The sequence below is a fragment of the Staurois parvus genome, unplaced genomic scaffold (genome assembly GCF_062004578.1).
Source record: "Staurois parvus isolate SC_StPar_1 unplaced genomic scaffold, SC_StPar_1.0 ptg001677l, whole genome shotgun sequence".
NCBI classification, from domain to species: Eukaryota; Metazoa; Chordata; class Amphibia; order Anura; family Ranidae; genus Staurois; species Staurois parvus.
The window spans coordinates 117,155-130,596 of record NW_028319473.1 but is presented as its reverse complement, the minus strand read 5'-3'; the positions used below and the strand labels follow the sequence as shown (position 1 = coordinate 130,596).

At 45.4% G+C, this 13,442-nt stretch overlaps 1 protein-coding gene across 14 annotated transcripts in view; it reads right to left on the bottom strand.

Moving 5' to 3' along the window:
• KCNQ2 (potassium voltage-gated channel subfamily Q member 2) overlaps nt 1-13,442 on the bottom strand; it is a 97,079-nt gene that overhangs the window by 40,536 nt on the left and 43,101 nt on the right. For 9 of the 14 annotated variants that reach the window (XM_089663386.1, XM_089663397.1, XM_089663398.1 and 6 more), the window contains exons 6-10: nt 11,706-11,816; nt 9,421-9,516; nt 2,925-3,019; nt 2,041-2,064; nt 18-86 (exon numbers count right to left, since the gene is read on the bottom strand). In XM_089663386.1, the coding sequence (XP_089519512.1) occupies nt 18-86; nt 2,041-2,064; nt 2,925-3,019; nt 9,421-9,516; nt 11,706-11,816 (395 nt within the window). The remainder of the gene's footprint in view (nt 1-17; nt 87-2,040; nt 2,065-2,924; nt 3,020-9,420; nt 9,517-11,705; nt 11,817-13,442) is intronic. The other 5 variants (XM_089663391.1, XM_089663392.1, XM_089663390.1 and 2 more) reach the window with 1 other exon arrangement.

Sequence of the window (13,442 nt, the reverse complement as noted above, 5' to 3'; positions counted from 1 at the left end):
ATCTCCCAACATCTGACCTGAATGTTAGTCCAGATTTGCTCTTCAGGTTCCGAAGAAGATCCAGTTGGTTTAATGGTGGGATCAACCTAAGGAGAGATGGTAGATACCAGGAGTCATCAAATGATAATGTTCAATGATCTTGTACTGATCCAAACTAATCTATGGCCGCTATCCTTGATTTTTCTATTCCCTAAGGCCCCGTCTCTAAGCATAGTTAAATTCAAACTAGTTTTGGGTTTGGAAGATGGATACATAAACAGAAGTGGTTTTGAGTTTGGAAATTGGACACAAAAACAGAGCTGGTTTTGGGTTTGGAAGTTGGATACAAAACCAGAACTGGTTTTGGGTTTGGAATTTAGATACAAAAACAGAACTGCTTTTGAGTTTGGAAATCGGACACAAAAACAGAGCTGGTTTTAGGTTTGATGGTTGGATACAAAAACAGAAACTGGTTTTGAGTTTGGAGGTTAGACACAAAATTTGACCTAAATGAGGTTGACCAAAGTGTTGCCATTTTTGTTCCAAGCAAAGCTGTGGTGGAATATATTCGTGGCGTTGGTGCAACTTTTCCTTTAGGAAAAAGGAAATGTCATTTAGAAAGGGGTTATACTAGAACCAGCAGGCCACAAACACAAGCAGAGGACAAGGTTAATTACAACACGACCACAAAAAACATCTCATACCCAACGAGCAATACGGGGAAACGACAAGATCAAGCAACATTAAGTTGTGTTTTCAGCATGAAAAAGTGACTGTGTTAGACATCCTGGATCTAAGCAAAGCCATTAGTCGAAAGCCAAATAGGTAGAATTCTTGCAGTTCAACTCAAAGTGGCAACTCCCAAGCACCCATAGTCTTTCAAAGCGGCCAATTTGTCAGTGAACCCATATCCCAAAAGAAGCAGGCCATCAATTTAGGAGGAACCAGCTCAACGTCTATGGTTCCTTGTGAACTGATAGGCTGCATTTCCTGAAAAATGTGTCTTCAATGGCCTATAGGCAACAATGCTGCATTTCACCTCAAAGTGGCAACCCCCAAGCACCCATAGTCTTTCAAAGTGGCCAGTTTGTCCGTGAACCCATATCCCAAAGAAAGCAGACCATCAATTTAGGAGGAACCAGCTCAACATCTATGGTTCCTTGTGAACGGATAGGCTACATTTTCTGAAATTTGTCTTCAATGGCCAATAGGCAGCATTGTTGCATTTCACGCCAAAGTGGCAACTCCCAAGCACCCATAGTCTTTCAAAGCAGCCAAATTGTCAGTGAACCCATATCCCAAAATAAGCAGGCCATCAATTTAGGAGGAACCAGCTCAATGTCTATGGTTCCTCGTGAACTGATAGGCTACGTTTTCTGAAATTTGTCTTCAATGGCCAATAGGCAGCATTGTTGCATTTCACTTCAAAGTGGCAACCCCCAAGCACCCATAGTCTTTCAAAGCGGCCAACTTGTCAGTGAACCCATGTCCCAAAGAAAACAGACCATCAATTTAGGAGGAACCAGCTCAATGTCTATGGTTCTTTGTGGACTGATAGGCTGCATTTTCTGAAATTTGTCTTCAATGGCCTATAGGCAGCATTGTTGCATTTCACCTCAAAGTGGCAACTCCCAAGCACCCATAGTCTTTCAAAGTGGCCAACTTGTCAGTGAACCCATATCCCAAAGAAAGCAGACCACCAATTTAGGAGGAACCAGCTCAATGTCTATGGTCCCTGGTGAATTGATCGTGGTGCATTTTCCAAAATTTTTCTTCAATGGCCGCCTCCACTCATCTAACTTAAGCGTTTTTTTTTCCTCTTTCTAGTGAAGCTAAAACCAGGACTTTCTATTCTGAAACATGTGCAGGGTGATGTTGAGTGGACACCAGTGGATACAAACTCTCACATTCATTTGCACACAGCATCAGCACAAAATGGTCACGGTGGTTTCACAATCCCTGAGTGTACACAACACCACAACTGGGATGGCAGACCGACAGCACAATGCTAAGAGAAGGGAGGGTGGAAGACACTACAGTGCACATATAAGTGTGCCATACCTGGACGCACCGTACGTTTGAGAGCTGCTCGCCAAAATACAAAATTAAGTGGGAGGAAAAAAAAAAAAAAAAGGTAGAGGGGGGGGGGGGGGGAAAGAGCAAAAAAAAAAAAAAGTCAGGAATTATATGGAAGTGCTCAAATTAATTGTGAGGGTCAAGCATGCCACGGAAACTGTAATGCTGAGTGTCCAGAGATTCAAGTCAAGACTTCAAAAACATTGCACAATTATTACTGGACCCATAAAATGGATATTTTTTTTTTTTTGCAATACCTACTCTAAGCAGACAGGCAGAGCTGCCATTATATAATCAATAAATAGGAATGTGTCTGCAAGAGCAAGGACACACACCCTATAGGAAATCTCCGTAGTAAACAAGAACATATAGCGCCCTCTAGGAGGCAAAAAGAATGTACTACACGCTACAAATAAAACACACCTTTCTAAAATAACGTCGATGGGTTGGTTGTGAGATGGTTAATCACTACCAGAGAACTGGTCGACACACACACGCACGCACGCACGCACGCACGCACGTACCCTGTCGCTTGGAGGAAAGTTACCTAGTGTCCACGGTGATCTGAGCCGTCTTCACAGGCTGATATGAGGCAACAACACATTACGAGCAATGGGAGGGGGGGTGAAGGGGGTTGAATGAAAAGAACGGAAAATAAAAAAAAGGGGTAAACAACAAAAACAAAAAGTATAAAAATTAATGCAATAATAACAAGGAAGTCAAACATGGAATTCAAATTAAAAAAAAAAAAAAAAAAAATCAAACTGAAAATTCTCGATCAACGAAGGAAGAAAGATGGTCGGGTGGAGAATGGAAGTGAGGGAAGTGATGGAGGGAGGTGATGGGACACGTGACTTCTCAGCAGGTACCTGTACATGGGCACCGCCACGCTGCGCTCATAGTAGTGCCAGGTGGAATGCAGGTCCATGCGTGACAGATTGGTGGCATAAAATCTCCAGGAGGCCTAAAAGAAGTCAACAGAGTTGAAGGATTTGTAACTAGTACTATTGACCCCAAGAAAAGCCAAAAAAAAAAAAAAATACACCTAAGAATATAATCCATTCATTTAAAGAGTTATCACCTAACAGATCATTTAAAAAGGTTCAAGAAAATAATTTCTGACCTGAGGTCTACTTGAAAGCTGGTCTCCAGTCACATATTACTTCATTTCTGTGTTCAATACTACATCAATGCTAGCAATTTAAATACCCAATTACGAAGAATCTGTCTTTTGTAGTCCCAGTATAGCAGAGCTCAGACAGGGGCAGGGAGAAGCAGCACAAGGTGCCAATTGGCTGTGCAAGCGGAACGCTGATAGGAGGAGAGAGCAGAGTGACAGAGAGAAGAGCTCATCAATCTGCTGCTTCTCCATCACTGTCTGGGGTTCAGTTCAGGAACTGAGGACGAACTTTCCTTCAACATAACACATTTTCTAATATTTGTATTGGTTTTGGCTTCCAAAGCTGATAAATAAACAACAGTGGAAAGTAACAAAGGCAGATGTTACCGACCAGCTTGGAGCGCATCTAAAAGAAAACAATTCATGGTGCAATTCAGAAAAACACAAAGTCTGGGTTTTCTTCCCCCCCCCCGGCATCGGAGGAGCAGAGAATGCCGAGGAGACAGAAGACAGCTCTGATCACATGCTCCTGGCTGGTATACGGGAAGCCAAAATACTGACTGCATAGGCTTTGTATCAAGAAAATTCGTTCAGCTCATATGTTCCCTGCAAAAAAAATAAATTGCACTAGACCCACGACTCCTGAAGGTGGCGCTGCTTTACAGTGGAATCTGCAGGGTGACTACATATAGAACAAAACAGATCACAAAGAGAGAGAGGAAAAGGGAGAAAGAGAGAGGAGAAGAGGGAGATGGAGGCAGGAAACAGAGGATGGGGGGGTCAAACGGGAGAGGGAGAAAGAGAAAAGGAGATCAAGATAGGAGAGAGGAGAAGGAAAGAGAGAGGGGAGAGAGAGAGAGAGAGGAGAAGGAAAGAGAGAGACAAAGAAAGGGGGGGAGGGGGAGAGAAAGGAGAGAGGGGAGAGAGAGGGGGGAAAAAGGGGGTGGGAGAGGAGAAGAGGGAGATGGAGGCAGGAAACAGAGGATGGGGGGGGTCAAACGGGAGAGGGAGAAAGAGAAAAGGAGATCAAGATAGGAGAGAGGAGAAGGAAAGAGAGAGGGGAGAGAGAGAGAGAGAGAGAGGGAGAGAGACAAAGAAAGGGGGGGGGGGGAGAGAGTAGAGAGGGGAGAGAGAGGGGGGAAAGAGGGGGTGGGAGAGGAGAAGAGGGAGATGGAGGCAGGAAACCGAGGATGGGGGGTCAAACGGGAGAGGGAGAAAGAGAGGAGGAGATCAAGATAGGAGTGAGAGAGGAGAAGGAAAGAGAGGGGAGAGAGAGAGGAGAAGGAAAGAGAAGGAGAGAGGGGGGGTGGAGAGAGAGAGGAGAGAGGGTGGGTGGAGAGAGAGGGGGGGAGAGAGAGGAGAAGGAAAGAGAGGAGAAAGAGAGAGAGAGAGGGGGGGAGGGGGGGGGAGGGTGGGAAAGAGATGGGAGAGAGGGGGAGAGGAGAGAGAGAAGAGGGAAAGAGAGAAGGAGATCAAGATAGGAGAGAGAGAGGAGAAGGATATCGAGATATGAGAGAGAGGAGAAGGAAAGAGAGATAGAGGGGGGGAGAGAGGGGAGAGAGAGACGAGAAGAAAAGAGAGAAGAGAAGGAAAGAGGGAGGGGGGAGAGAGGGGGGAGAGAGGGAGGGAGAGAAGGGGGGAGAGGGAGAGAGAGAGAAGGAGATCAAGATAGGAGAGAGAGGAGAAGGAAAGAGAGGAGAGATTAGAAGGAAAGAGAGGAGAGAGATTAGAAGGAAAAGAGGAGAAGGAGAGGAGAGAGATTAGAAGGAAAGAGAGGAGAGAGATTAGAAGGAAAGAGAGGAGAAGGAGAGGAGAGAGATTATAAGGAAAGAGGAGAGAGATTATAAGGAAAGAGGAGAGAGATTAGAAGGAAAGAGGAGAGAGATTAGAAGGAAAGAGAGGAGAAGGAGAGTGAGAGAGAAAGGAAAGAGAGAGGAGAGAAGGTGAGTGAGAGAAGAGAGAAGGCGAGTGAGAGAAGAGAGAAGGCGAGCGAGAGAAGAGAGAAGGCGAGTGAGAGAAGAGAGAAGGCGAGCGAGAGAAGAGAGAAGGCGCGCGAGAGAAGAGAGAAGGCGAGCGAGAGAAGAGAGAAGGCGAGCGAGAGAAGAGAGAAGGCGAGCGAGAGAGAGGAGGAAAACGACAGAGGAGAGAGAAAGGAGAGTGAGAGAGAAAGAGGAGAAGAAAGAGAGAAGGAAAGAGTAAAATGTGAGTAAGAGAGGAGGGAGCTGGGAAGGAGAGCGAGGAAGTATAGAGTGGAAAAGGAGAGAGAAAGGAGAAGGGGAGGGAGAAAAATTGTGTGTGGGGGGCAGTGGCGAGAAAGGGGAGAAAAAGAGAGAAGGTGAAGGCAGTAAAGATTTGGGGGGGGGGGTTAGAGCAGAGAGTGAAGGAGGGTGGAGGGAACGAGGAAGGAGGGGGGAGAGGGAGAATTTCCTGATAACATCCCAGGATTAATTCCTTCCACACACACCCCTCACTCCCACCCATAGTAATTATACAATTGTTCTGGCAATGCTAAAATCAGCTTGTCTGAATGTGAGAGAAGACAATAGAAGAGATACAAAAAATGAGATAAAATACGAAGAAACAGAAGAGGAAAGATCTGGTGAGGATGATCATTCTCTGGGCCACAGATTGCAGACATGTCTCTGATTATTCTCTCACTGACTATGTGCCCGGGAAGGACTCTATGAATGGTGCGGAGTACACACGCAGGATGTAGGTTGTCTGTATTTGTAACTTTGCTAAATTGGAAAGATGACATTTTTTATTTTTCCCTTAACAGAGGTGGAACCTGGTGTGAGTACAAAGCAGAGAGATGTCATCTGAAGTAGAGAGCCCACAGTGGTCTGTATAGAGATAACCAAAAACCTTTTCACATTACCTGGGCTCAGCATTTTCAGCATGTCCCAAGTGTTAGTGTGTCATTGTTCTGGGACCCCCCAAGTGTCAGTGTATCATTGTTCTGGGACCCCCAAGTGTCAGTGTGTCATTCTTCTGGGACCCCCAAGTGTCAGATGTCATTGTTCTGGGACCCCCAAGTGTCAGTGTGTCATTGTTCTGGGACCCTCAAGTGTCAGATGTCATTGTTCTGGGATCCCAAGTGTCAGTCTGTCATTGTTGAGGGACCCCCAAGTGTCAGTGTGTCATTGTTCTGGGACCCCTAAGTGTCAGATGCCATTGTTCTGGGACCCCTAAGTGTCAGTGTGTCATTGTTCTGGGACCCCCAAGTGTCAGTGTGTCATTGTTCTGGGACCCCCAAGTGTCAGTGTGTCATTGTTCTGGGACCCCCAAGTGCCAGTGTGTCATTGTTCTGGGACCCCCAACTGTCAGCGTGTCATTGTTCTGGGACCCAAAGTGTCAGTGTGTCATTGTTCTGGGTCCCAAAGTGTCAGTGTGTCATTGTTCTGGGTCCCCCAAGTGTCACTGTATCATTGTTCTGGGACCCCCAAGTGTCAGATGTCATTGTTGTGGACCCCCAAGTGTCAGTGTGTCATTGTTGTGAACCCCCAAGTGTCAGTGTGTCATTGTTGAGGGACCCCAAGTGTCAGTGTGACATTGTTCTTGAACCCCCCCAAGTGTCAGAGTATCATTGTTCTGGGACCCCCAAGGGTCAGTATGTCATTGGTCCGGACCCCTAAGGGTCAGTGTATCATTGTTCTGGGACCCCAAGGGTCCGTATGTCATTGTTCTGGACCCCCAAGTGTCAATGTGTCATTGTTCAAGACCCCAAGGGTCAGTATGTCATTGTTCCGGACCCTAAGTGTCAGTGTGTCATTGTTCTGGGACCCCCCAAGTGTCAGTGTGTCATTGTTCTGGGACCCCCCAAGTGTCAGTGTGTCATTGTTCTTGGATTCATGTATTTGAGTTTCCCTGTTCCTGGATTCTATGTTCCAGTGTTTACGTGTCTTGGCACCCCTAGGTCACCATGTGCATGGATTTTGATGAGGTTACAGAAATGGTTTTATTACACGATATCGCGGAGCTGCAGTGTCATCAGCTATTTTGGTTTATGAGTCTGGCTATGATTACTAAGAAGCCTGCATTGACTTCATCTCTTCATCTGTGCCTCCTGCCTGCCTGTAATAATATATGACAGCAGCTGTGTCCCCCCCCCCCCAGGCACCACTCCCAACTGACCATCATAGGGGGACTCAACTTTCTTTATGGACTGTTGTATCAACCTATATAAGAAACAAATCTCACTTCCAGTGACCCCGATAATGAATCTGAGTGCTAGCTGACCGGGAACAAGAAAAATTAGCCTTAGAAGCATCGGGGTCAGCCCGTCGGGAACAGAGTCGGGGGTCAGCCCGTCGGGGACATAGTCGGGGCCAGCCCGTCGGGGACAGAGTCGGGGGTCGGCCCGTCGGGGACACAGTCAGGGGCCAGCCCGTCGGGGACAGAGTCAGGGGACAGAGCCGTGGCCAGCCCGTCGGGGACAGTGTCGGGGTCAGCCCGTCGGGGACAGTGTCGGGGTCAGCCCGTCGGGGACAGAGTCGGGGGTCGGCCCGTCGGGGACAGAGTCGGGGGTCGGCCCGTCGGGGACAGAGTCGGGGTCAGCCCGTCGGGGACAGAGTCGGGGGTCAGCCCGTCGGGGACAGAGTCGGGGTCAGCCCGTCGGGGACAGAGTCGGGGTCAGCCCATCAGGGACAGCGCCGGGGTCAGTCCTGCAGCAGGTTCTATACATTGTACAGATATGCAACGTTGCAGGTAGCTTAAACCTTTTAGCGCCGGCGCCTCCCGGCCCTTTAAGAGGTTTCAGAAGCCAGGAGGTGGGCAGGGTTTTAGGGTCATGTGACCGCCGTGATTCGGAAAAAGTCCCGATCGATAGAGGAGATCGGGACTTTTCTGTGAGTCACGGACATATGTGCTGGGAGCATGCAGGGCGCGCGGACTCAGCACATATGTATTTTCTAATGGCACGCAAATATGCAGCCACTCGGCGTCAAGGCCCAGACGCCAAATATTTGCGTGCGCTTGGTGTCAAGGGGTTAAGGGGACCCTCCCAGTCATGATATTTAAAGGAATTTTTTGTGTCTTTTTTCTTTTTACTTTAAAGTGGAGTTCTAGCTGAAAAAAAAAAAATCAGCAGCTACAAAAACTGTAGCTGCTGACTCTTATAATACAGACACTTACCTGTCCCTCGGTCCAGCGGTGTCCTCACCACGGCTGGTTTCACTGGCAGTCTTCTCTCCCTGGCACCACCATCTTTAGTGTGGGCACCCGGCTGTGTCAGCATGCAGCTTCACAGCCGGGTGTCCACTGCACATGCGTGAGAAGTGCTGCGCTTTGTGAATGGGCCCGTAGTCTTCTGGGACCTGTCACGATTGCAGCGGAATTGGGAGTAGGTACATGTCAAATTTGGGTAGCCACTGCCCAAAGGTGCCAATCCTTAATGGGGAGTGGGGGACAATGCATTAAAGAGGAACTTCCCCTTTCGGATGGAACTTTAAACAATGAAAAATGACTGCTCCTTTAAAAACGGTACTTTTTTAAAAATTCCTTTTCATTGATTCCTGTCCCTCAGGTCAGTCCCTGAGTCCCCCATACCCCTTTTGAAGCCAATAACTTGCATATAAGCCTTCAAAATGGGCACTTTTGAATTTACAAATTTGAAGTTCGCGGTCGAACTCTTGTTAGGTTTGAATGTTCCACCTCGAACCAACCAGGGGGTGTTCAGCCCAATCGCTAGTCAGGGACGGCATTGGGGGTCAGCCCATCAGGAACAGATCATTAGGGACCATGCTGAGGTCAGTCTGTTCTTAGGGACACCTTAGAAGTCCACCTGGAGAAATTTCAGGGTAACTTTGGCTGCTCTATTCTCTACTTTCATTGGGCTCAATTCATAAGACTTTCAAACCAGGAAAAGGATTTTATTTTCAAAAAAAGTGACAGTTATTTTCAGCTGAGCCCAATGAGATTTGAAGACCACAGTCACATGGCCTGAAGAACCATCCTTATCCTTGTGATAAAGCTATAAAAAAGACTGAATATGAAAAGTAGAAATTCTGGCCCATCACACCAAATGGACGTTTGTGACATTTATCGGATTTCATAATCCAGCCCATTCTAGCCTATCATCTGTGCTCTCACCTTTCCCCAAAATACCCCAGGTGCCATCTGTTCCAAACATCTGCTCCCCCTATGACGTCTGCCGTATGGCGAGAATAGGCGATATGTACGGCACAGGTGAATGCGTCTCCTAGATACAGGTCCCAGCGGAGGAGGAGAACGAGAACGTCACCTACCTGAATCAGGCCGGCTGCGGGGTTCCGCCTTTTCTCAAAGTGCTTCTGTCGGTGTTGTTCTTGGACTTTCAAAGCAAAGCCAGACCCCAGGATGCCCTGCAAGAAAACAGATCACTGCCGCATCTCCCCACTGCTCATGGTATTCTATATACAACGCCATTACATCCCGCCACTTTATTTAATATTTAAGTCTTTTTTTTATTTTTGCTTTTAATAAAGTCTTTTTTTTATTTTTGTTTTTAATAAAGTCATTTTTTCATTTTTGCTTTTAATAAAGTCTTTTTTTTATTTTTGTTTTTAATAAAGTCATTTTTTTATTTTTGCTTTTAATAAAGTCTTTTTTTTATTTTTGCTTTTAATAAAGTCATTTTTTCATTTTTGTTTTTAATAAAGTCATTTTTTCATTTTTGCTTTTAATAAAATGACTTGTCAAAGACTGTCTTCTGTCATTTTTTACACTACACTTTTTTTTGTGAATGAGTAGTGGTACCATGCACCGCATACTCATTTACAGGGAGGTGGGGGCTAGGATCTGGGGGTCCCCTTGTTAAAGAGGGCTTCCAGAATCCAATATGCCTCCCTGACCGCAGACCCCCAACAACCTCCGTCCATGTAGTCCGCCTCTGCCCCAAAGCATTTTTTCATTTTATACTTTATAAAAAACAAAAATAAAAAAATGACTTTATAAAAAACAAAAATGAAAAAATGACTTTATTAAAAGCAAAAATAAAAAAATGACTTGATTAAAAACAAAAATGAAAAAATGACTTTATTAAAAACAGAAATGAAAAAATGACTTTATTAAAAGCAAAAATAAAAAAATGACTTGATTAAAGTCTTTTTTTATTTTTGTTTTTAATAAAGTCATTTTTTCATTTTTGTTTTTAATCAAGTCATTTTTTTATTTTTGCTTTTAATAAAGTCATTTTTTCATTTTTGTTTTTTATAAAGTCATTTTTTTATTTTTGCTTTTAATAAAGTCATTTTTTCATTTTTGTTTTTAATAAAGTCATTTTTTCATTTTTGTTTTTAATCAAGTCATTTTTTTATTTTTGCTTTTAATAAAGTCATTTTTTCATTTTTGTTTTTTATAAAGTCATTTTTTCATTTTTGTTTTTTATAAAGTCATTTTTTTATTTTTGCTTTTAATAAAGTCATTTTTTCATTTTTGTTTTTAATAAAGTCATTTTTTTATTTTTGCTTTTAATAAAATGACTTGTCAAAGACTGTCTTCTGTCATTTTTTACACTACACTTTTTTTTGTGAATGAGTAGTGGTACCATGCACCCCATACTCATTTACAGGGAGGTGGGGGCTAGGATCTGGGGGTCCCCTTGTTAAAGAGGGCTTCCAGATTCCAATATGCCTCCCTGACCGCAGACCCCCAACAACCTCCGTCCATGTAGTCCGCCTCTGCCCCAAAGCACCTCCATGTTGAGGGCATGTGGCCTGGTATGGTTCAGGTGGTATAGTTTTAGTTTGCTCATCCCCCCCCCCCCCTTTCGGGACCTGCCAGTCTGAAGGCTAGGATTAGGGTCTGGTATGGATTTTGAGGGGGGAACCCCATGTTGTTTTTCTGCTTATTTTAATAATTGCCAACAATTCTTTTTTTTTTTTTTTTAATTCAGCTGTCAGCGGGGAACCCCTTTGACAGCTGATACATTACTGCATGTTTTTCACTACTAAAATACCGCATGACCTAATAAAATCACGCATGCGGTATTTTCTTAGTTTTTTTTTGTGAAAGCCAACTTTTTTTTGCTGTGCTCTGTAAAATATCGCCTAGTGAAATGTCTCCTGGGTTCGAAGTTCACGGTCGAACTTTTGTCAGGTTCCAATGTTCGACCAAGAACCGAACGGGGGGTGTCCGGCCCATCACTACCCTGGAGCCGGTCCTGGCGCAGTGCTGCCGTTCGACTCCATGACACTTTTTCAGCAATGTGCCCCTTGTGAAATTAGCTGGTTAAGAAAGTCAAAAAAGCCGGACCTTTGAAAGTGTTGCTTCCATTTGAAGTTGGGGCTAGCCAATGACAGGAGTTTAAAAGCAGCCTACCTTCCCCTTATTGGGCACAGGGAATTTTCAGCATGCAGGACAGTTTTCCCATACACATGCTCTGAGTCTTCCCTTTTCCATACAGAAAAACCTTGCACATTCGCAGTATCACATTGCGACCGAAGGAGGTGTGCCGCACTGCAGTGAATACGGGCTGCCCTGTAACCCGGGGTGGGGGGTGAAATCTGCCATCAGTGGGCACCTCATTCCCAGAACCGCACAGGAGACTTACGGCCGGCAGCGCAAAGAAGGAGACTCCTATCAGCGTGAAGGTGGCTGCCAGCAGACGGCCATTCCAGGTGGTTGGATACTTGTCACCGTAGCCAATGGTGGTCAATGTGATCTACAGAAACAGGACAACAGACTGAAGTCAAAGAAAAAAAAAGATACAATATAAAATGTATAGAACATAATAAATAAAAAATGTTTCCAATGGAGGTGCCGATAGAAACTGGTTTTTAGCCCTGATAAAGGGGGGAACGCCCCCCGAAACACGTCGGCTGTTGCAAAATAAAAATCTAGAAAAGCTGGTGGGACACTCCCATCCTTTCAAAACTCTAGTGAACTCCTTTGGGGGTCCGGCAAGACCCCACAATTGCTAGTGAGCAGCCTCTTGGACCATAGACTACCCACTGTGTTCTAATGCATCTCCTACATCCCAATGAGAAGAGTGGAAGGAAACACCCGGAGTGGAAGGAAACACCCAGGTGGTTGGGTCACCGTAGCCAATGGTGGTCAATGTGATCTACAGAAACAGGACAACAGACTGAAGTCAAAGAAAAAAAAAGATACAATATAAAATGTATAGAACGTAATAAATAAAAAATGTTTCCAATGGAGGTGCCGATAGAAACTGGTTTTTAGCCCTGATAAAGGGGGGAGCGCCCCCCGAAACACGTTGACTGTTGCAAAATATAAATCTATAAAAGCTGGTGGGACACTCCCATCCTTTCAAAACTCTAGTCAACTCCTCTGGGGGTCCAGCAAGATCCCACAATTGCTAGTGAGCAGCCTCTTGGACCATAGACCACCCACTGTGTTCTAATCCATCTCCTACATCCCAATGAGAAGAGTGGAAGGAAACACCCAGGTGGCTGGATACTTGTCACCATAGCCAATGGTGGTCAATGTGATCAACAGAGACAGGACAACAGACTGAAATCAAAGAAAAAAAAAAGACAATATAAAATGTATAGAAGGTAATAAATACATTTTTTTCCAATGGAGGTGCTGATATAAACTGGTTTTTTTTAGCCCTGATGAAGGGGGGGGGTGCCCCCAAAATACGTCAGCAAAATATGAATCTATAAAAGCTGGTGGGACACTCCCATCCTTTCAAAATTCTAGTCAACTCCTCCAGGTTCCAGCAGGACCCCACAATTGCTAGTGAGCAGCCTCTTGGACCATAGACCACCCACTGTGTTCTAATGCATCTCCTACATCCCAATGAGAAGAATGGAAGGAAACACCTGGAGTGGATAATGATGGTATAAATCTCATTAGGGTCATAAAAAAAAAAGAAAGTGACCCTCCCCTTTAGGGCATTTACCCCGTCACCCTGTTTCCGGTGTCATGGAGGGATCAAACAGAATCCTAATGTCCTGTAATTTCTTCCGTCACAAGGGTGATCCGTCTGGTAGTCACCCAAACAGGAACTGAGGAGATATCTCCCCCCAAGGGGACACGGGTCGCAATACAAACCTTTCGGAGGCTCTAACCCACAGGTGTCAAACTGGTGGCCCTCCAGCAGGGGCGGACTGACAACTCATGGGGCAACTGGGCAATAGGGGATCATGGGGCCCCTGTGTCCTTGCCCACACTCAAAGCACACCCAAAAAAGCATATAAAAAAGGTACCAGGTGCATTTCACGGGGCCCCCTACTGACCCCAGGTCCTCGGGTAGTGCCCGAGTGCTTGAATGGTTAGTCCGCCCCCTGCCCTCCAGCTCTTGCCAAACTACAAGTCCCAC